Source organism: Schistocerca piceifrons, chromosome X (assembly GCF_021461385.2).
Source record: "Schistocerca piceifrons isolate TAMUIC-IGC-003096 chromosome X, iqSchPice1.1, whole genome shotgun sequence".
In the NCBI taxonomy this organism is placed as follows: Eukaryota; Metazoa; Arthropoda; class Insecta; order Orthoptera; family Acrididae; genus Schistocerca; species Schistocerca piceifrons.
Window position 1 is genome coordinate 897112766 of NC_060149.1, and position 19932 is coordinate 897132697.

Consider the following 19932-nt stretch of genomic DNA (forward strand, 5'->3'; position numbering starts at 1 on the left):
GGGATGGCCAGGCTGTAGCAAAATGGCATCTGATAATTCTAGCATTTCTGAAATGGCGCTTCAGCAGCTGCTTATCTGGATTTGCAATATGCGGAAGTGCGCTATCTTGCATAAAAATGATCCCATCCACACATCCATGCTGTTGGAGAGCTGGAATGACGAGGTTGCGCAAAAGACAGTCATAGCACTTATCAGTGATGGTACAGTTAACAGGACCAGAAGCAGCTGTCTCTCTGAAAAAATATGGCCCTATGATAAATGATGCCGTAAACCCACATCACACAGTGACCTTTTCAGGATGAAGTGGTATTGGTTGATTTGCATGTGGATTTTCCATTGCCCATATTCGACAGTTCTGTGTATTGAGATACCCTGTCAGATGGAAGTGGGCTTCGCCTGTGTACAAAATCTTCCATGGCCAATCAGTGTCCACTTCCATGCGAGCAAGAAATTCTAAGGCAAAGGTCTCTCTTGCTGGCAGGTCACCAGGAAGCAATTCATGCACATGGGTAATTTTGAATGGATAGCTCATGGGTATGTCCAATGTTCGAGCAATTCCATGTGCACTAAGCGTTTGCACACCACCACTCATCTCCTCCTGCATTGCTGTGGCCACTGTTTCCCCTGCCGTCGAATCAATTCGTTTCCTCCCTCTACTAGGTTGCACACCAAAAGAACCTGTCTTTTCGAATTTCCCAATCATTTTCTCCAGACCCGCGGCAGTCATCGGACCAACGCCTTTTTTCAAACCCTTCAATGTCCAGAACTTCTGGAGAGGACATGTGCACGGTCATCATTCCTGTAATACAGCTTTACAAGGAGAGCACGATCCTGCATCGAGACAGTCATGGTGAACGCCACAGACGCGAAAGGAGGAAAAGCCTTGTACCCAGCGTGTTTATACCAACTTCAGTGGGTTGTGCGCATGACAGGTGTTTTCATTTACGTATTCTGACACATACAGTGCCATCTATTGATCAATTTTCACACTTTTTTTTTTCTTCGGCCATGTTTTCCCCTGCTCCGATAATATTCTGTTGCAATTTGACGTTATTCTGACCAGTGGTGTTATTTCTACAGCGTTCTGAAAGTTTAACTTTGATTATATAATTATAATCACCCTGTAGATGAGCAGTCATTAACAAGATATTTCATTGAAAGAAAGCAATGCAAGCCTAACTTTTCGGGGATGCAAAACGGATTATTCTTATTGATTATCTTGCAAAGAATACAACATTAACAATTATTGTGGATACTAAGCAAGTTTTTGGGACCAACTGGATGAAAAAATACACCAGAAAAGCCTGGATTGAACATTTTAAAAAATCATATTTTGTCCAGATAATGGCTTGTCTACAAGGGTGTTTAGCAATATGGAAAATGTGGACCCTGATGCACAAATAGCTGAACATCTATCTTCTTCACTAGGTCTGACATCCACTAACTTCCACCTATTCTCACACATAAAGGTAGTTGTGACTGGAAAACATTTTGAGACCAATCGGTAGGTTATGGCAGCCATAGATATGTATCTTGCAGATTTTCCTGAACCATATTCCATGGATAAAATCTACTCACCCAAAAATGTTGAACAAACTGTGTTGACATAAAATCGGGCTACAATGAAAAATAAAAGTGTATTGTTGTTGTACGCAACATAGTCTTTGCTGCCATCACAAACTTTTCGCTTTGTTGACCACTTAGGAGTAATTGACAACACACCTAAGTTCTGAAAGAGCAGCACAGAAATAAAAATGGTGAGAGTGTACTACATATCATAAAAGCATCCTTACGCAAATGATAATACAATGTTACAAAAGATGGAAAAGAAATGAATAAAGTGAAACAAAGCTGACAATGACCACTAAGCCTTGTTTAGGACAGCAGAAGTAATTGCTCAAAAGTTTGTTTTGAAAAGAATTCCAGCATTTAGTTGGAGAGCTTATGGGGCAATCATGGGATTGTTTAAATTCATATCTTCATTCAGTTCAGTCTAGTTTATTAATTTCTTTGTCTGGGCTAATTGCATAGAGTTACAAGTTGTTTGATTTGTAGGAGGTTAGGAACAGATTCCATAAGACTGGTAACTCTTTTCTTGATTTAATATTACAAACTTTTTAATCTTATAATGTGATTCATATTAAAGCCTTTTGACAACTCTGTCAATGAATCAATCCTACTAACTGTATAAGAAATAAGTGGAAAAAGCATAAAAATAAGTTAGGATCAAAGAATATGTAAATAACATCTTATTTTCCTACATTTACCTGTCTGTATCTTCCTCCTTGTGTACAGGAGATGCACATGTGACAGGACTGTCTTCAAGAAATGAATTGTCTATCTGTCCTCCATCAGGCACAAACTCATCAACACTTGTTATCACTTCTGGTGTGCTAGGATTTTTGGAGGGAGTTTCAATCTTTTCTTCTGAACTAGGTTGCTGCATGTTCTCCACACCTTTAACAAGCACACGTATACAAATTACAAATTAAGTTGCTACTTAATTCAGCCTTTTAAAACATAACAATACTAACAAAGAAAAAAAGAATAACATTTTAGATTGTACAGTGACAGGCACATGTGTCTCTTGGCAGAAACTAATCAGATTGCTAACTACACTTGTGGGACATAGTGCACATTCCCACATATCCCAATAAGCAGAATTTCTTTTACCAAAATTCAAATGAACTTTTACTCTATAAATTAAGGTTTACAATGAATGATAGCTTACTATATCATGCCTCAATGGTAAATGTTTTGTAACTTGTTGAGTGATGTCAAATAAAGAGATTTGAATCAATCCTCATATCTTTGGCTGAGTGAGAGAGAGAGAGAGAGAGAGAGAGAGAGAGAGATTAGATGGAGGGAAGAAGCAAAGGGGGAGGGGTTGAGTTAAAAATGACAATGAGTATTCTCAGAACGCAAACTGAGGCACTTCTTTGGACTGACAAATAACTTGTTCATCTAGGAGTTTTACTATTTCATCAAAAGCTCATTACAGGGTTAGAGGAATTTAAATAAATTACTGGAATCTATATCATGTTGTTCATTGTTCCTTAATATTTTGGACTTCTTCAGGTTTGGAGATGTATTGATATTGGTATATCAATACACTGCTGGCCATTAAAATTGCAACATTATGAAGATGGCATACAACAAACATCGAACTGGCATGGAGTATATCATGTTTGGATAGGCTATGGATTATCATTTAAACACAACCACACGAAGTAGGTAGAGTAGTAACGCCATCTACATTCTGTTTGTATGGAACTATTATGCAAAGGGTTTCTCATTCAAAAACTGCAATTCAATCTTACTTGTTTGGAGATGAATGTGTTACACAGAATCATGTAAGAAGACATTTTTACCAGCACACGTCAGACTTTGACACTGGCACGATTGTGGCCTATCAAGGCTACGGTTTATTATCTCTCAATATTGTTACTTGTGTTGGTCATGAATTGAGAGGTTTAGGAGGGCTGCTACCAATGTCGTGTACAATCTCAGTAGATCACAAGGCTGGTGCCTGAGAGAATAGACACACTGCTCACTTGGCAGTCACACTGCACCCTGGACACTTCAAGTCAGGTAATAGGCTTGTTTGCAGGACAGCAAGCATGATGTTTGGAGCACCATGGACTATCAGCACAGCAACTACTGTTGTCATTTCATTTGACATGGTAGCAGAGAGAGGTGGACCAACAGTGGTGTCCACCATAAACAGGAGCGACACTGTGTCATTGTTTCAAATGAGTCCTGGATCGGTGTACAGCATCAGAATGGATGTATCCATGTGTGTAGGCTCCTAGGCGAATGAACACTGTCAGACTGCATTTGTCATTGTCATACAGATACAGAACCTGGTGTGGTGGCATGGGGTGCCATTGGATGCACAATACGATCACCTCAGGTTTGCGTAGCTGGTAATCTGGACAGCAGCCATTACATTTCTGATTTGTTAAGGTCGATGGATTTCAATAACTTAATGCAAAACTGCACATTGCCCATCCTGACTTAACCTACATCAGTACAGACAGTGTTCGACTGTTGCCCTGGCAGTGAGGTGGCAACTCTGTGTACTAAATTTTGCACCCTGTACATCCAAAACTACATACAAAGTTAATCATTGATTCTTCATATTATTCCACATACGCATAATTTATAACATTTCATTATTTGCTATTCTTCCTGGTGTTGCAGTTTCAATGGCCCGACTTGCAGCCACCTCTGAATCCAGCCAGAAAACGTCAACCAGCATATCAATTAACTAGCTCTACAGTAGCATGCTCTCTACAAGGGGCTATGACAAGAAGTCACATGGAAAACCCTCGTAACTGACAGGGTTCACTTTAATGCCACTGCTGGGGTCTGAAGGCCAGTTTTGTATGTCACAGCACTCAGTCTCTTCTTCTCCTGATTCGGTTGTTAGTGCCATTATTATATTTTATTCTAAACACCAATTCAGATTTCATTATAGACTGTGATATGTTATATTTTATTCTAATCACCAACTTAGATTTCATTATAGACTGTGATATGTTATATTTTATTCTAATCACCAACTTAGATTTCATTATAGACTGTGATATTGCCTGCCCAGCTACAAACACGGGTTTTTATTCTCAGAAACTATGCCTAGGGCTATGACAACTGCCTAAAATTCCTGTTATTGTTACAGATTCAGGTGTCTTTTCTCAAGAACATACCCCAGTACTACAACAGACCAGCTATACACTGAAATCATGCCCACTGGTAGGGATTTGACTGCATCCATACCCAGAACTATCGTTTATGCTACAAAGACCCTGATATATTTTTGTATTGCTTCTTTTGAGTACTTTTGTCCTGAAAGATATAGTGTGTTGTATGCCTATAGCAACAGTGATGATATGATGGTCTAGATCATTGGTCGTCAACCTGGTCCCCACCACCCACTAGTGGGTGTTCCAGCTTTCATGGTGAGTGGCAGGCACTAGGGTTTTAAGAACTTTTTCATTGGGTGCTTTCATCAAATATTTACATACAGTACTTGGTACATAATTGTTGTTATATGTTTTAACTTGCTGTCACTCTTCTTTATAATTTTTTTAAAGTAACTTTACTGCTCCACTTTGTAAATCACCATTGCTCTGGAACCAGTGGGCAGCTAGAAAATTTTACTACTAACAGAGGCAAAAAAGGGGAAGGTGGGTAAAAAGGTTGAGTATCCTTGGTCTAGATATTGAACCTAGCATCATTTGTGCATGATGCAGAAGATAATCAACTTCATTAAATATGAAATGTCCCTTACAGCATAATACATAACTTTATTCATTATGAGCTACAAGACTCACGGTTGCTTGATAGTGTGTCATTGTAGCTGATGGTTTGAAGTGGACTTTTTTTGTAAGATGGCAGAAAATCTAACTTCTGTCAAGGAAATACATTTAGTTTTAGTACAATACATTGGAATTACATCACTTTATGAAATATTATAGTATTGGTGCACAAATATTAGCTGATTTTTTTAGAAAAGAGAAGCATTTATTATAACAAAAGACAGTGAAACACTTGTCAAAATATCATTTTTTTTAATTAGGGCAGTTTACAGTTTTTTAGGGTGAGGATTTTCCAATTCAGAATGTGATCTGTCTGCAGTCTCAAAAACTGCTACTTCTCATTTTTCAGTTTTTATCACTACAACAGCAAAAGGGGTCAAGACACCTCTCAGCTTTTATTTCTGCAATAATGAATTCAATTCTTTTTCTTTTTTACATTCTTTCAGCAAATTTTGTGACTTTTCCTCGCTTCTTCTACTTTTGACAATAAGCTACTGCAATCTATTAAATTTTCTAGGTTTCATGGAAATTTCATGAGGTATACCAAGAACAGCACCACAAGTCAACAGACCCCTGGCATAATGTCTTTTTAAATTATTTCTGGTCTCATAAACACAAAGGTACTTGCACTGTACTTTGCTTTGGTCAACACTTGCTCCTTCAAATTATGATGAGCATGGTATCAGAAAGGTTTTCAGAACAGATTTGGAATCTAGCTTTTCAGTCATGTTTCGTGTATTGGTGTTGCTCACTTCATCAGTTATATAGCATTTTTTGGCCTGTAATTGGCATTTTCAATTACATCATGTCAGTGTAGTCTTACCTATGAAGAGATTTTGTGAATTCTGTACAACTTTGATACTGAATCAGAAAGTGACTTACTGGATTCAGATGATGATTCTCTCCCAGGGTCGACTGACAATGACAGCAATGAGATAGGGGAAAAGCAATAAATGTCTCCCCATCTCGAGTCTTTTCTTAACAATCTCAGGAGACAGTTGACACAAAACCAAAGAAGACAGCTAGAGCTGTAACAGAATGGAAGGTTACCATCATGCCGTTGTCTGGAAAGAAGATTGCTTTGAATGTCCTAAAGGAGAGAGGACATCCAACTGCATATGCCTGCAACTGAGTGGATGGAGTCTGTCATCAATGCCTTCTAACTTCATTTTGATGAACTGATGCTATCGTTAAAAAGACCCACTCAGAATCAAATACTCAAAGTTAAATAAAAAACACCACACAAATGTACGGTATAATTGGAGATAATGACTGCTCTCATGCAAGCCAGACATACTTTTTGTGCTAAAGATGTTTCATTGGATGACCACTGGTCGCATTCTTCTTCAGCAACATCGGTGCAACAGCCCTTGTGAACCTATGCCTTCTGTAGAAGATAATTCCAATCTTCCCTGTTTAGTGCTGAGCTCCTCACATTCTGAATTACAATTTTCCTAATGTCCTCTCTAACACCTTTCTCGCACCTTAACTTTAGTCTTACAAATCTGCTTGTTCCTTCAAGCAGTAAGCTGAATATTTTCTTAATTATTCTGTTGTTTACTCTCAGTACATGTCCTGCCCACTCAAGCCTTTTAATCTTAATGTAGTTGACAATGTCTGGTTCACTATATAGGTTATATAACTCATGGTTGAATCTCCTCATCCATGCACCATTTTCTTCCACTGCCCCAAGAATTTATCTCAAGATCTTTCTTTCAAATATGCACATTTGCTTTTTATCAATTTTTTTTAATGCCCTTGTTTCAGCACTGTATGTTAGCACTGGTCTTATTAAAACTTGATACATCATAACTTTGGTTTTCCTGAGAGCAACTTAAATTCTAGATGTTTTCTGAGGTTATGGTAGTGCTTATTGGCAGACAAAATTTGTGTTTGGACTTCAGAGCTGACATTATTTTTACAGTTCAGTTTGGATCCAAAGTAAGTGAAATTACATGTGACATCAATCTTATATGAACCAATTTCTATGAATAGGTGCTCATTTGGATAATCTTCCACAGTTACGGGCATGTACTTACTTTTCTCTTCATTCATCTGTAGGTTCACATCTTTCTAGCAGCTCTTTCAAGACTTTTAAAGGCTTCTTTCACTGCTCTTGATATTCTTTGAATTACTTTAATATCATCTGCATATGCCAGCACCAGAACTGAATTGTACAGGACAGTCTACAATGATTATCAATGTGGATTTCATCAAGGAAAATCTACTGTTGACCATATCTTCACAATACAGAAAATATTAGAAAAATGTACAGAATTTGGCACTGATACACCTACGAAAGTACTGACAGAAGAGAGCTGTATATAGCAATGGAAGAGTTAGTGATTCCTAAGAAATTGATTGCCATAGTGAAAGCTATTACGGAAAACATTCATAGTCAACTTAATACACACACACACAAACACACACACACACACACACACACACACACACAAAACATGGAGTAAGGCAGAAGATGCATTATCCTGTTTCCTGTTTAACATAGCCTTGGAAAAACTTAATATACAGAATATGCTATCAAGTGCTGTGAACACACACACACACACACACACACACACACACACACACACACACACTGGAAAACATTATAGGAGATGCGGGCATCGATACAAGGGGTCACTCTGTTGGGGCCTGCTTGTATCAGGGATAAAATGACATGATACAAATTCTGCAAACATATCTGATTCCTCCACTACAATGAGAAGTCATCTGAGCTTAATACATCCCTGCTGACAAGTTAATGCTTAATTCTGAAATATGGAGCAAGTTCATGCAAAACTGCATCCACTGTTACCACCCTGGTGAAAATATTACAACTGATAACCAGTTACTTCCAAGTAAACTAAGATGAACATATACCCAGTTTATGTCAAACAAACTTGATAAATAACGATGCATATTTAGGATAGCTGCAGATGTGACATCCCAGTATATTTACAATGCCTTCCCATTCCTTAGTAGGGAGGAAGGCTGACCACACAACTGGCCACTTGAAGACTATCTCGTTCGTAACTTCATGGAGCCATTTCTAAACCAAGATTGGACTGTGCGAGGGCAGAGACCAAACAGCGAGGTCATAGGTCTCATTGGATTAGGGAAGGACGGGGAAGGAAGTCGGCCATGCCCTTTCGAAGGAACCATCCTAGCATTTGCCTGGAGCGATTTAGGGAAATCACGGAAAACCTAAATCAGGATAGCCGGACGCGGGATTGAACAGTCGTCCTCCCGAATGCGAGTCCAGTGTGCTAACCACTGCGCCACCTCGCTCGGTCTAAACCACGAAGTAACATGATTACAGACAGCTTCTTCACATCCGTTCAGCTTGCCATGAAACACCAAGAGGAGAAAATGTTATTAGTGGGAACACTGAACAAGATTCACCACAAAATCCCCAACCAAATGAAGAATAATAACTCAGAGTTACATTCCACCTTCATTTTGAAAAAGACTGATAAGCCAAAGTGCACCCTGACAGTGTACCAAGGAGAGAAGAATGTTATTTTGTTGTTGTTGTGGTCTTCAGTCCTGAGACTGGTTTGATGCAGCTCTCCATGCTACCCTATCCTGTGCAAGCTTCTGCATCTCCCAGTACCTACTGCAACCTACATCCTTCTGAATCTGCTTAGTGTATTCATTTCTTGGTCTCCCTCTATGATTTTTACCCTCCACACTGCCCTCCAATACTAAAAAATTGGTGATCCCTTGATGCCTCAGAACATGTCTTACCAACCGATCCCTTCTTCTTGTCAAGTTGTGCCACAAACTCCTCTTCTCCCCAGTTCTATTCAGTACCTCCTCATTAGTTATGTGATCTATCCATCTAACCTTCAGCAGTCTTCTGTAGCACCACATTTTGAAAGCTTCTATTCTCTTCTTGTCCAAACTATTTATCGTCCATGTTTCACTTCCATACATGGCTACATTCCATACAAATACTTTCAAAAATGACTTCCTGACACTTAAATCTATACCCGATGTTAGCAAATTTCTCTTCTTCAGAAACGCTTTCCTTGCCATTGCCAGTCTACAGTTTATATCCTCTCTACTTCGACCATCATCAGTTATTTTGCTCCCCAAAGAGAAAAACTCCTTTACTACTTTAAGTGTCTCATTTCCTAATCTAATTCCCTCAGCATTACCTGACTTAATTCGACTACATTCCATTATCCTCATTCTGCCTTTGTTGATGTTCATCTTATATCCTCCTTTCAAGACACTGTCCATTCTGTTCAACTGCTCTTCCAAGTCCTTTGCTGTCTATGACAGAATTACAATGTCATCGGTGAACCTCAAAGTTTTTATGTCATTATTCTCAGCACACTACATCCTAAAGTAGCACCGAGTGAAGAAAGAAAGAAGAAGGCAGAAACTGCTACCTTCTACAACACCATGAAGTGGTAGTCACTGATCAAATAATTCATAAGTATTCAACTAAGATGCTTGAAGGAGATGGCTGATGCATGCATCCTACAATATCATATATGCAAGCAATAAATTCATGGATCATCTACAATAAAATAATAAAAAATAAACTGAAAAGGAAAAATTCATTTTAATCTGGTAAATAAACTCATGAAAAGGGAAACAAAAAAGGATGGGACAGGAAAAAGAAAGCCAATTGAATGAAGAAGCAGCTGTAGTATTGGGCAAATCAAAGGACAAATCAAAAAAGCAAATTGGAATGTGGAATGGAACAATACCAATAATCTGCTCAAATCATGATTCCAATATTTAAAAACAAACAAGTGAAATAAATGGAAAAAATATGAACTTTAGAAATAGGTGACAATTTTTTGGTAGAAATGAAATGTTTTGCATCAAAAACTGCACTATAAATGTGTTAGAAATTTGAGTTAAGGCTGTGATAGAAATGTGTACATTATATAGAAATGAATGGAAATATAATGGTCTTACTTTAATCTTTTATTAACGCAAATTTCATTATGGGTCAAATGACTCCTCCCATCTGTTCTAGGGGTGCCATATTTTCCAGTGCACTTGTCTGACTTCATGGGCAGTACACCACACTAGCGTTAAATAAAAATATGGTTTGTCTTCTCACAAGATCTTGTCACTACTTGATAATGCTTCTATTAATTTTCCTGATATGCGAGGGGTGTTCAAAAAGTATCCGACTTTTATTTATAAAATCAATCTTTATTCAGATACAATTGTTTGACACCAGTCATCTTCAAAGTGATCCCTTTCAGCTTCTACACACCTCTCCCAACACTGCTGCCACTACTGGAAGCATCGCTGGAAAGCCTATTTTGGTATGTTGTGCAGCTGCTCAGTCAAATTCTGAATATTGTCCCTGTTCTGAAACCTGGTTTCTTTCACTGTCTTTTTCAGTTTAGGGAAAAGTCACAAGTCACTCGGTGCTGGGTCAGGGGGAATAGGGAGGCTGACAAACCACAGCCATGTTTTGTCTCGCCAAAAAACTCTGAATTAATGGAGAACAATGAGTGAATGCATTATTGTGGTGAAGGTGCTGACTGCCCACTGCCCCCAAGTCTGGCCATTTTGTGGCTCACTGCTTCATGAATGTGATGTAGAACCTCTTTGTAGTACTCCTTATTAACATTAGTACCTTCTGGGGCATAATCATGATGGACCACACCACTGGAGTCAAAAAAGACAGTTAGAATACCTTTCACATTACTGCAGACCGGTCCACTGTATTGGGTCTTGAGGATGATAGGATGATGGGTGATTCCATTGCAATGAATGGAACTTTGTCCCTGGGTCATACCCATTAACCCAGGACTCATCACTAGTGATCACTGTGTTAAGAAAGTTGGGATTACTGTTCACAGTACCCAGCATGTCTACTGTGATCTCCAAATGAAGTTGCTTCTGCTCAGTTGTTAGCAACTTTGGTACAAATTTTGCCAAGATCCTCCTGAGGTCCAAATGTTCTGCTAAAATGGAATGAACAAATCCAATACTTATTTTAACCTCAGATCCAATACTTATTTTAACCTCATCTGCAAGTTGTCTGATCTCATTCCACGTAGCCTGCATCACCCAGGAGGTCCTTGTATGATCAATAACTATCTCATTTGCAGGTGGCCATGTTTGAAGCAGTTATACCACTCCTTTAGCTGTGTGATTCCCATTGCTTTGCACCCAAACATTTGTTGAATCTTGCAGATTGTTTCAACTTGAGAATTTCCAAGCTTAAAACTAAATTTAATGCAATACCATTGTTCCACTTTTCCTATCTTTGCCCACTACACAAAATCCCATGACTATCACTTACACATGTTCACTTGTCAATGCCTAGCCAGCCGTTTCTTCTGCAGCCATGAAAAAAAAAAAATCAGGCACGCACACGATGTATACCTATAAACATGGAGAGCATGTGGCCCCCAATGTAAAAAAAAATTTATATATACAAAAAAATAAAATTTCAACAGCCCTTGTGTAAGTAGAAATATTTATACTCTAAAAAAGTTAAATGAGATTAAAAATATGCCTGTCTAAATGTTATCAGTATCTTTATTAGGTGGTTGCTGAACTATTGTCATTAAATAAAAAATTTAAGTAATCTACAATAAACATGGATGAACAGTTTCTCCACTACATTTACATTAAATATAACATGTGGTTTACAGTTTCCTTCACTATTTAAATTTTGACAACCAGATGGAAATTCAGTGTTGATACACAACTTGTCTGTTTGAAGACATCTGGAAATACAGATTTTTATTCTCTAACTGATCAGTCTTAAATCATCTTGTCCTTTCATGAGCATTGATGGGAGTATTCTCAACAGCATTTAACTCTTCACACAAACGAGGGTCACTCTAAAAGTCTGATAGTAACTGGATTGGCACTCACTGACATACTTCCACCAAAAACGCATAATAGCAGAATCCAGTCCACATTACTGTTGTGAATTTCAACTATGTGCAACTTTCATAAATAATCGTGCTTTGAACGACAGTATGTGAAACTAGGCCTAAGAGTTCAATAATGCCTGCCACTGAAGTAAACACATTTAATATCAACAGACTTATTGAAGAAAACACCTGCTGCCCATAATATCATATTCAGTTTGCTTTTTGACTTGGACCTAAGATATAAAATTGATTATGATGGAAACCTATTTTATGAAGCAAAAAGGAATAAAAATAAGCTTACTGTTTAATTGCCTGCTACAGATGAGGTCATTGTAGCCAGACACATAAGACTGAGGGGTGAAGAAGATTGGTCGGGTTCTTTTCCTGTTACTCAACTAACATGGAAAAACTAAATTTGAATGGATCTATGAGGACTGAACTCTGCTCCTCCTAAATGACAGAGTCCAACACTTTTAATGATTATTCCAGGTAGTTTGGTTTTTAGGAAGCTTATTAACATTTACTTAAAATGATTTTTACTGCAGGAAATCAACAAACACTTACATCAGCATGTGTGGACCAGGTAACCATCCTGAATCCTAAATTATATTAATTTTAGTAAACTGTAATGGACCTTACATTTTCCTGGCAGTTAGAGAAAGAGTTTACCATCAAATTAAACAGCAAATTTACTAAATTGTTTTGAAATATCAGATAAATCAAAATTGCTTGTAAATCTTTTTATTGATTACTGTGTTTGGCAGGTCTGTGTTGTCATCACTCGATCTTTTAACACATTAACAGAGATAGTTTGTTCCCAGTGCATTAGGACAAGAGCACAAGATAATGTATGTTTTATATTTGTGGTATTTTTCGTCTGTTTAACATGCTGATGCTCCATGCTATCTTTCATTGTCAAACAACTCAACATCACTATGTGACTTGGAAGTTTGCAAAGATCATGAACTTCTGTTAACGTGTTACAAGACTCGATGACGAGAGCACAGATCTATCAAAACCAGTAATCAATAAAGATTTACAAGTGCTCTTGGTATACATTATGTATCAAAATAATATAACAATTCAGATTTCCCCAAGAGTTTGCTACAACATCAAACATATATAAAAAGTTACTGTAACCAGTCATTATTTATTTCTTTCCACAATGTGTTTTTGAGGTTTAGACCATCTTGATCAGATAGATTTATGTACATTAATATGGCATGTATGTATTGTGTTATGATTTTAGAGTAACCTGTGACACTGTTTAATAGAGAACAAATAAAACACTATTTCAATTTTTTATATATGAGACAGTGCCACAAGTTACTCTAAAGTTGTAACAACACATACGTGCCATATTAATCCACATAAATCTCCCAACATGCATTGTGGAAATAAATAAATAGTGACTTTCATTTGATATCAGTAACAGTAATGGTAATGGTAAAGCCTAACCAAAAATGTTCGCATTTAGAGCTTGCCAGGATGAAAGCATTCCACCTGGAAAATATGAAATTTATCACTTAACTCTGTATGAAGAACTAAACGTGTTGTGATACTTCACCTGACAATCAGACTATTTGCTTTGATCTGAAAATCAATCAATTTTGTTCAATATATTATTTTCTTTCTTATTAAGTTTTTTACCTGAATCTGAAACAGTTATAATTGTGCTGCCATAAAACATATACCACAAAAAAAAGTAAGCGAACTTGAGGAAAAACCCAAGTTATGCTACATTATTGAGATCTAGGATATTTGTTTCTTATATGACATCGTAAAGCAATTTCGAACTTCTAACACACACATAACAGTAAAGGAACATTATGACTTTCCCTGAAGTCTATAATGCTGTAAATTATTTTGCAGTATACATATTTTGCATATCTGCATACTGTTAACATTGTTTGTCTGCTAACAGCACAACCCATGACCTGATACCCCATTGGTGACTCCTTTAACATTCAACCTACACAATGAACAGACATCAAGTTGTTTTACTTCTTTCCCCCCTGTAGAATGCATAAGAAAGTCAATATGGAAATCTCCGCTACACAAATATCTTCCATAATATGTGGGACATCACACACTCAATTATTTTTCAGAAAGTTACCCAAGTTAGATTTGGGGACACCTGTAAACTGCAATCAGTAAATATTTTCTTTTGCTGAATTTAAATATTGCTGTTTACTACACTATACTAAAACATTGATTAGTCTAAAGAGAAAGTTAATACCCAAATCAGTAATAGTAGTCACTGTTCAGAGCAGTGGGCTGCTAACCAACTTATTGCTGACACAAGTGATAGACTGAATTCATGTTATGAGTAGAAAATCAAATTAGATATTACAGGTAACATCAAGCAAAATCGCAGGATCAGTAAACAATAAAAATGGTTGCATGCCGTACACTATAGTTTGTCTTGCCAGCACCATACCAGTATTTACTTGGAGTGGCACGCATGTGGCTGAAAATGAGTGGGTGATGCCACGACTAACTGGGCAGATGGTAGAGGGTCACCAAGATCTCCACTAATGGGTCCACATGCACACTGACAATGGAATTTGCAGACTGAAGAGACACTGGAGGTAACATAATAGGCTGTTGCATCAGTTTGAGCTGCTGAAGATGGTGGTCGTGTGTGTGAGATGTGCTTCGTTGTGTGTGTGTGTGTGTGTGTGTGTGTGTGTGTGTGTGTGTGTGGTTTTTCTTCTAAAAGTTGTTAATAAATGTTTAAAATGAAATTAAATGAATTTATCAAAACAAACAGTCTGTAAAGTAACAACACAGTCTTTTTTACATAACTGATTTTATAAAAATTTGATGGTTATGATCAATAATAACCTGCTAAGAACTAGTGTAACATTACTGAGCTATCTGTGAACTCAGTCAAATGTATGCTTTGTATATATTTTGTACAGCAGCAGCTTATTTATTGTAATGTAATATCGAATGGATATATGCTCATTTAATTTCAGCTGTAAATGACTGTTCCACTCCTGAGCACTTTATTTTGCTTTAAAATCAAACTTGTAATAGTAACACAAGCCAGCCAGGGAAGCACTAAATCTTTTCCTTTGGTACATTTTCATGTGACCTTTATGCGCACCACTTGTGGGCAGTGCTAAGATGCAGTCGATGTTTGAGGCATACAGTAAAAGTGTAAAGTTTTGTACGAAAAAACCATGTAATAGTTGGAGTCACAAATGATGGTGCTTGAGTTTAGGATTATTATGCGCACCTGTGTCATTGGCATTGTTCCGAGCGCTCTGTTCTGAATGACATAGCTAATGCAAGCATTAAATGTGATCACAGAGAGTTGTTTAGTGAATTTCTGTTTTATTTGTTGTGAGTTGTTATCGTCAATAGTGGTGGTTAGTGACGAATTCTTCATAATCAAACAAGAGACGTAATTTGCAGGATACCCGCATCCTCCAAGCAGAAAGCACGCGCATGCGCTTACCGCAACTTTCTCTTGGAATCGTCAACACTGCCATCCCCATCCGTGCCTCGACATGCACGAACCACCATCGTTTGGGGATCAGATTATAGTTACATATTCCACGGATCATTTTGGATGATAGATCATAGTGATGTGGAATGAGTCATTTTACATTCATATAGCAAATTTATTTGTACATATGGTTACATTCTGAATACTTCTTCATGTCTCTCATTTTTCTTTCTTCAAAAATAAAAAAAATAAAAAAAATAAAAAAAGATATATAGATGTCAGTTAGTAGCTCCTATCCACCACATTTTACACATTACAGTAATAGAAATTCTTCTACATAACAGAGAAAGTCAAGGAGACAGTTTCTCAGTTTGTTTTCAAATTTTACTTTTGCTGCCTGTCAGACTTTTATATCACTGGGTAAGTGACCAAAAATTTTTGTTGCAGCACTGTGCACCCCTTTTTGAGCTAAAGAGAACCTAAATTAAGAATTGGTCTGGTAATATGCACACAGCTGCCACCGCCAGGAGTGTCACTGCCTAGGCACATCCACTGTGCTGGCCTCATGGTGCCCACAGCTTCCTTTTAAAACTGGCAGCGCAACGCAACGCAGCAGCTCTGCAGCCACTTATGTCTTCTCTGTGCTATAATGTTGCTCTCCCTACAGATTGTCGTCTTGGTTCTGAACTTGCTACATCTTAGTTTTCGATCTCAGTTTTCTCACTCAAGTTGTTACTCTGTCATTCCATCTCCACTGTCTTTCTTTTTCTTGTGCTGTCCACCTGTTACTCTTTGGTGGCTTGCTGTTGACACTCCTGGACAGTCGGTCAAGTCTCCACTGGTTCTCAAGTCATTTCCTGTTTTGTCTGATCCTGGACACTATAATACAGTTTTTAGTCTTTCCCAAATTTTGTGCATTATCTTCATCCCAAGTTTCAATCCATTGCATTATATGTGCATAGATAGAAAATTTAATTTCTGCCATCCCTCTATTATTCCTAATCTCCGTGTTCATTGACGTGACTTCTTTAATGAAATGAGTGTTCCAATATTCAAAACATTAATGCACTGCAATGCAAGCATGCCACCTGGAAGCTAGAAAGGAACATGGTGGCAACAGAAAATTGCACTTACAGATTGGAAAGCTTTTGCAACTTCGATAAAAGTTATATTGAACTTATTAATTACTTTCAGAAACCAATTACCAGTAGATTCTTCAATTGTTTCTTTAGGTTTCCCAAACATTTTATAAACATAGCCAGCTGTTTGATCTGGTATAGGAATGCCACCTCCAACAGGAACAGGAACAGCAACAGGAACAGGAACAGAATTACTGCGTTTCACAGATGGAGTATCAGCAGTAGAGGCTGTTGGCTGTTGTGATACCTGTTGAGTTGTCTGAGGAGTGGGAACAGATGACGCAGAATCTGCTACTTGTCGTCTCTTGTTTACAAGGTTATCTAAAAACCTAAACATAAGACAAATATGATTAACATACAGTTACAGAACAGGAATGTGTACAAATACATTTGACATGTGGTCAGATATAAAAGGGAACAAATGTATTAATTGACTAACAGATAAACAACAATATCCATCTGATACTGTTAAATAGTATTCATTAAGAAACGATAAGAATGGTGCTGAAATATTAATAAAATGAAAGTTAAACCAAATAAGGAAAGTGACAGAAGAAAACATCTTTTCAAAAAGAGTGTACAGAGATGATACAAACAGAGTGAGACTTATATTTGATACCTTTATGCCTATCACCTGCTAATTCAGGTTAGTCACAATTTTCAAACTAATTATTTCATTTACATATATAACAGGACTTCTTATGAAATCAATGAATGAAGTAATCTTCCTACTTATTAAAATATCAAGTACATGTCTCTATTTACTGGCATACCTTAAACATAACATATGTAAACACTTTAACGCATACTGACATCTCATCGATTTTATACTAGCATTACCTATGATGATAGTGATGATGAGCTATGAACACAATGTGTTCTGGACCTACAGTAAATGAGTTGTTGTTCTGAGTTTTCACCAATACTGAAAATTATTGTGCAGAAATCGTCATCTTACAGGCTATTCAGTCCTCTAATTGTAACTATCATTACTATGCACTTTAACTAATGCAAACCAAAATACTTACTTGTTGTAGTCTGCTTCATCACTTTCAAGAAATAAATCTAATTCCTGACTGGTTAGTTTTGTTTCTTCTTCATTTGTGGCAAGCTGGGCCAGTAATGTTTCATGTTGTAACTGGAGAAAGGGTAGATTTAGGAACTTATGTAGTAGTTTGAGGCCAAATCCATTTCTCATAGAGGACTCCGCATACCGTATTTGAGCTGAACCAGCAGGCCTGAAAAATTAAATTGAAGAAAACATTAATGAAATAACATTTGTGCAGGATTTTGAGTGTCACTGTCACTTGGCTAAGCACCTCAACGAAAACAGAAGCATAGCATATTGTCCACATGTCCTACATGAATCTTGGTCCAGTTTACATTACATCTCATTTTAAAAACATGACCGTGAAATTAAAAACCACCAGGGAAAGCTTCAGTGCCATTTAGCTAACTTTATTACAGAAATGAAGAAGAAAAGAATTGTATCCAAACCCCTGATAATTATCAGTAAGTTTGCTAACCCAACCAAAACCCAATGCATTAGAAAACCAAGAATCTCTCTAACTTAAATACTAGACAGTACACAAACTAGCTTTCATTCACACACATTTGTGTATTACTTTGTGCAGATGGCTAATAATTTCACTGTTTGAAGGACATAAAAAATGGAGAAAAAGCAAAAAAGAGGCGGGGGGGGGGGGGGGGGGGGGGGAGTAAAAAAGAAACGTACATTCCAAAAATCAATTTGCAAATTACTGAACAAATTAGCATGCTGAACTGAATATTTTGAAGACATTAAACAAAATAAAGTTAAATCTGCCCCCAAAGGCTAGTTTAAACATGATAGCACTGTAGTAGCTATAGTCCTACAGAAGACAGTATGCCATTTCTTTTCTCTGCCATATGAAATGACTTAACCTGTCCAGTTGCTGGGGTGCCTGCAGTTTAGCATGGTCTCTCAACCACAACATTGGTTGCCATTTTTTACACAGTCAAACATCGTAAGTAGTGAAATAAACAATGTGAGACAAAAAATGCTAAGAACCTCGAACCTAGGAATTGTTGTCTGACTAGTTCTCACCAAGTCACACTGAAGGCAACTTACACAACTGAAAGAATAGATAAATACTGAGGGATTTTATGTTATTCACATGCCCAACAATGTGGTTATAGTTAGGGGCTATAAGAAAGTTTTAAGACTAGCTCTCTTTGCAAGAAAGTACTTTATTTACATATCTACATTTACATAGAATCACCTACAAAACAGTCACCTTATTCAGCATTATAGCATTCCCAATGTTTCTGTCACTGCTGAAATGAGTCCTGGAAGTGTTCATTTTGATATGTGTCAAGTACCTTCTGCAATTCATGCCGGATCTCCACAATGGTGGCAAAACAGCTTTGAGCCTGAGATGGTGAAGTTCACAGGAGCCAAATCTGGCGAGTAGGGTGGGTGTGTATGTGCAATAACCATGTTTCTGGTGAGAAGCTCACATGTTAGGAGAACATGGTGACAGGGTGCACTGTCACTGTGGTGCAGCCAGTTTGCCATGTGCCACAGATTCAGTCACTTTTGCCATGTGTCCTCCTTCAGGCATCTTAAAATGAGGCACTGGAAATCACTGATGATGGTACGACATCTTGGGACAAATTCAAGATGCACAATACTGCAGATGACGAAAAAGAGAATGAGCATGGACTTGGTCGCACTGCAGACATGCCTTGCCTTTTTTGGTCTTGAGATAATTAGCTCTGCCACTGTGAAGCCTGTTGCTTTGTCTCAGTGTCATACCCATACACCTACACTTTGTCACTCATAATGATCCTCGACGCGGAGGACAGATCATCCAGGGCACATTGGCAGAACTTTTGGCAGATTTCAAAATGGTGTTTTTCTGCTCCTGGATCAGCAGCATGGCGCAAAATCAGCAGCAACACGCCACATGTTAAAATCACACATGATAACTTGCACTTTTCCATATGACAGACCAAAATTGTCAGCAATGTTGTGGATTGTTCTCCGAAATCACAAGTTGCTGAACAGTTTCGACATTTTTGGGTGTTTTGCTCACAGAAGGTCAGCCTGATTTCTTCCACTCCTGAAGTGCACATGCCCCTCAAAACATCTTGGATGGCTCACTGTA

General features: G+C 37.7%; 1 protein-coding gene across 2 annotated transcripts in view; it reads right to left on the reverse strand.

Annotated features, from left to right (window-relative positions):
• LOC124722868 (rab-like protein 6) overlaps positions 1 to 19932 on the reverse strand; it is a 180751-nt gene that overhangs the window by 69716 nt on the left and 91103 nt on the right. For both annotated transcript variants that reach the window (XR_007006454.1, XM_047248000.1), the window contains exons 6-8: positions 17812 to 18021; positions 16850 to 17112; positions 2268 to 2457 (exon numbers count right to left, since the gene is read on the reverse strand). Coding sequence is in view for 1 of the 2 variants with exons in the window: in XM_047248000.1 (XP_047103956.1) it covers positions 2268 to 2457; positions 16850 to 17112; positions 17812 to 18021 (663 nt within the window). In the remaining variant the exon portion in view is untranslated. The remainder of the gene's footprint in view (positions 1 to 2267; positions 2458 to 16849; positions 17113 to 17811; positions 18022 to 19932) is intronic.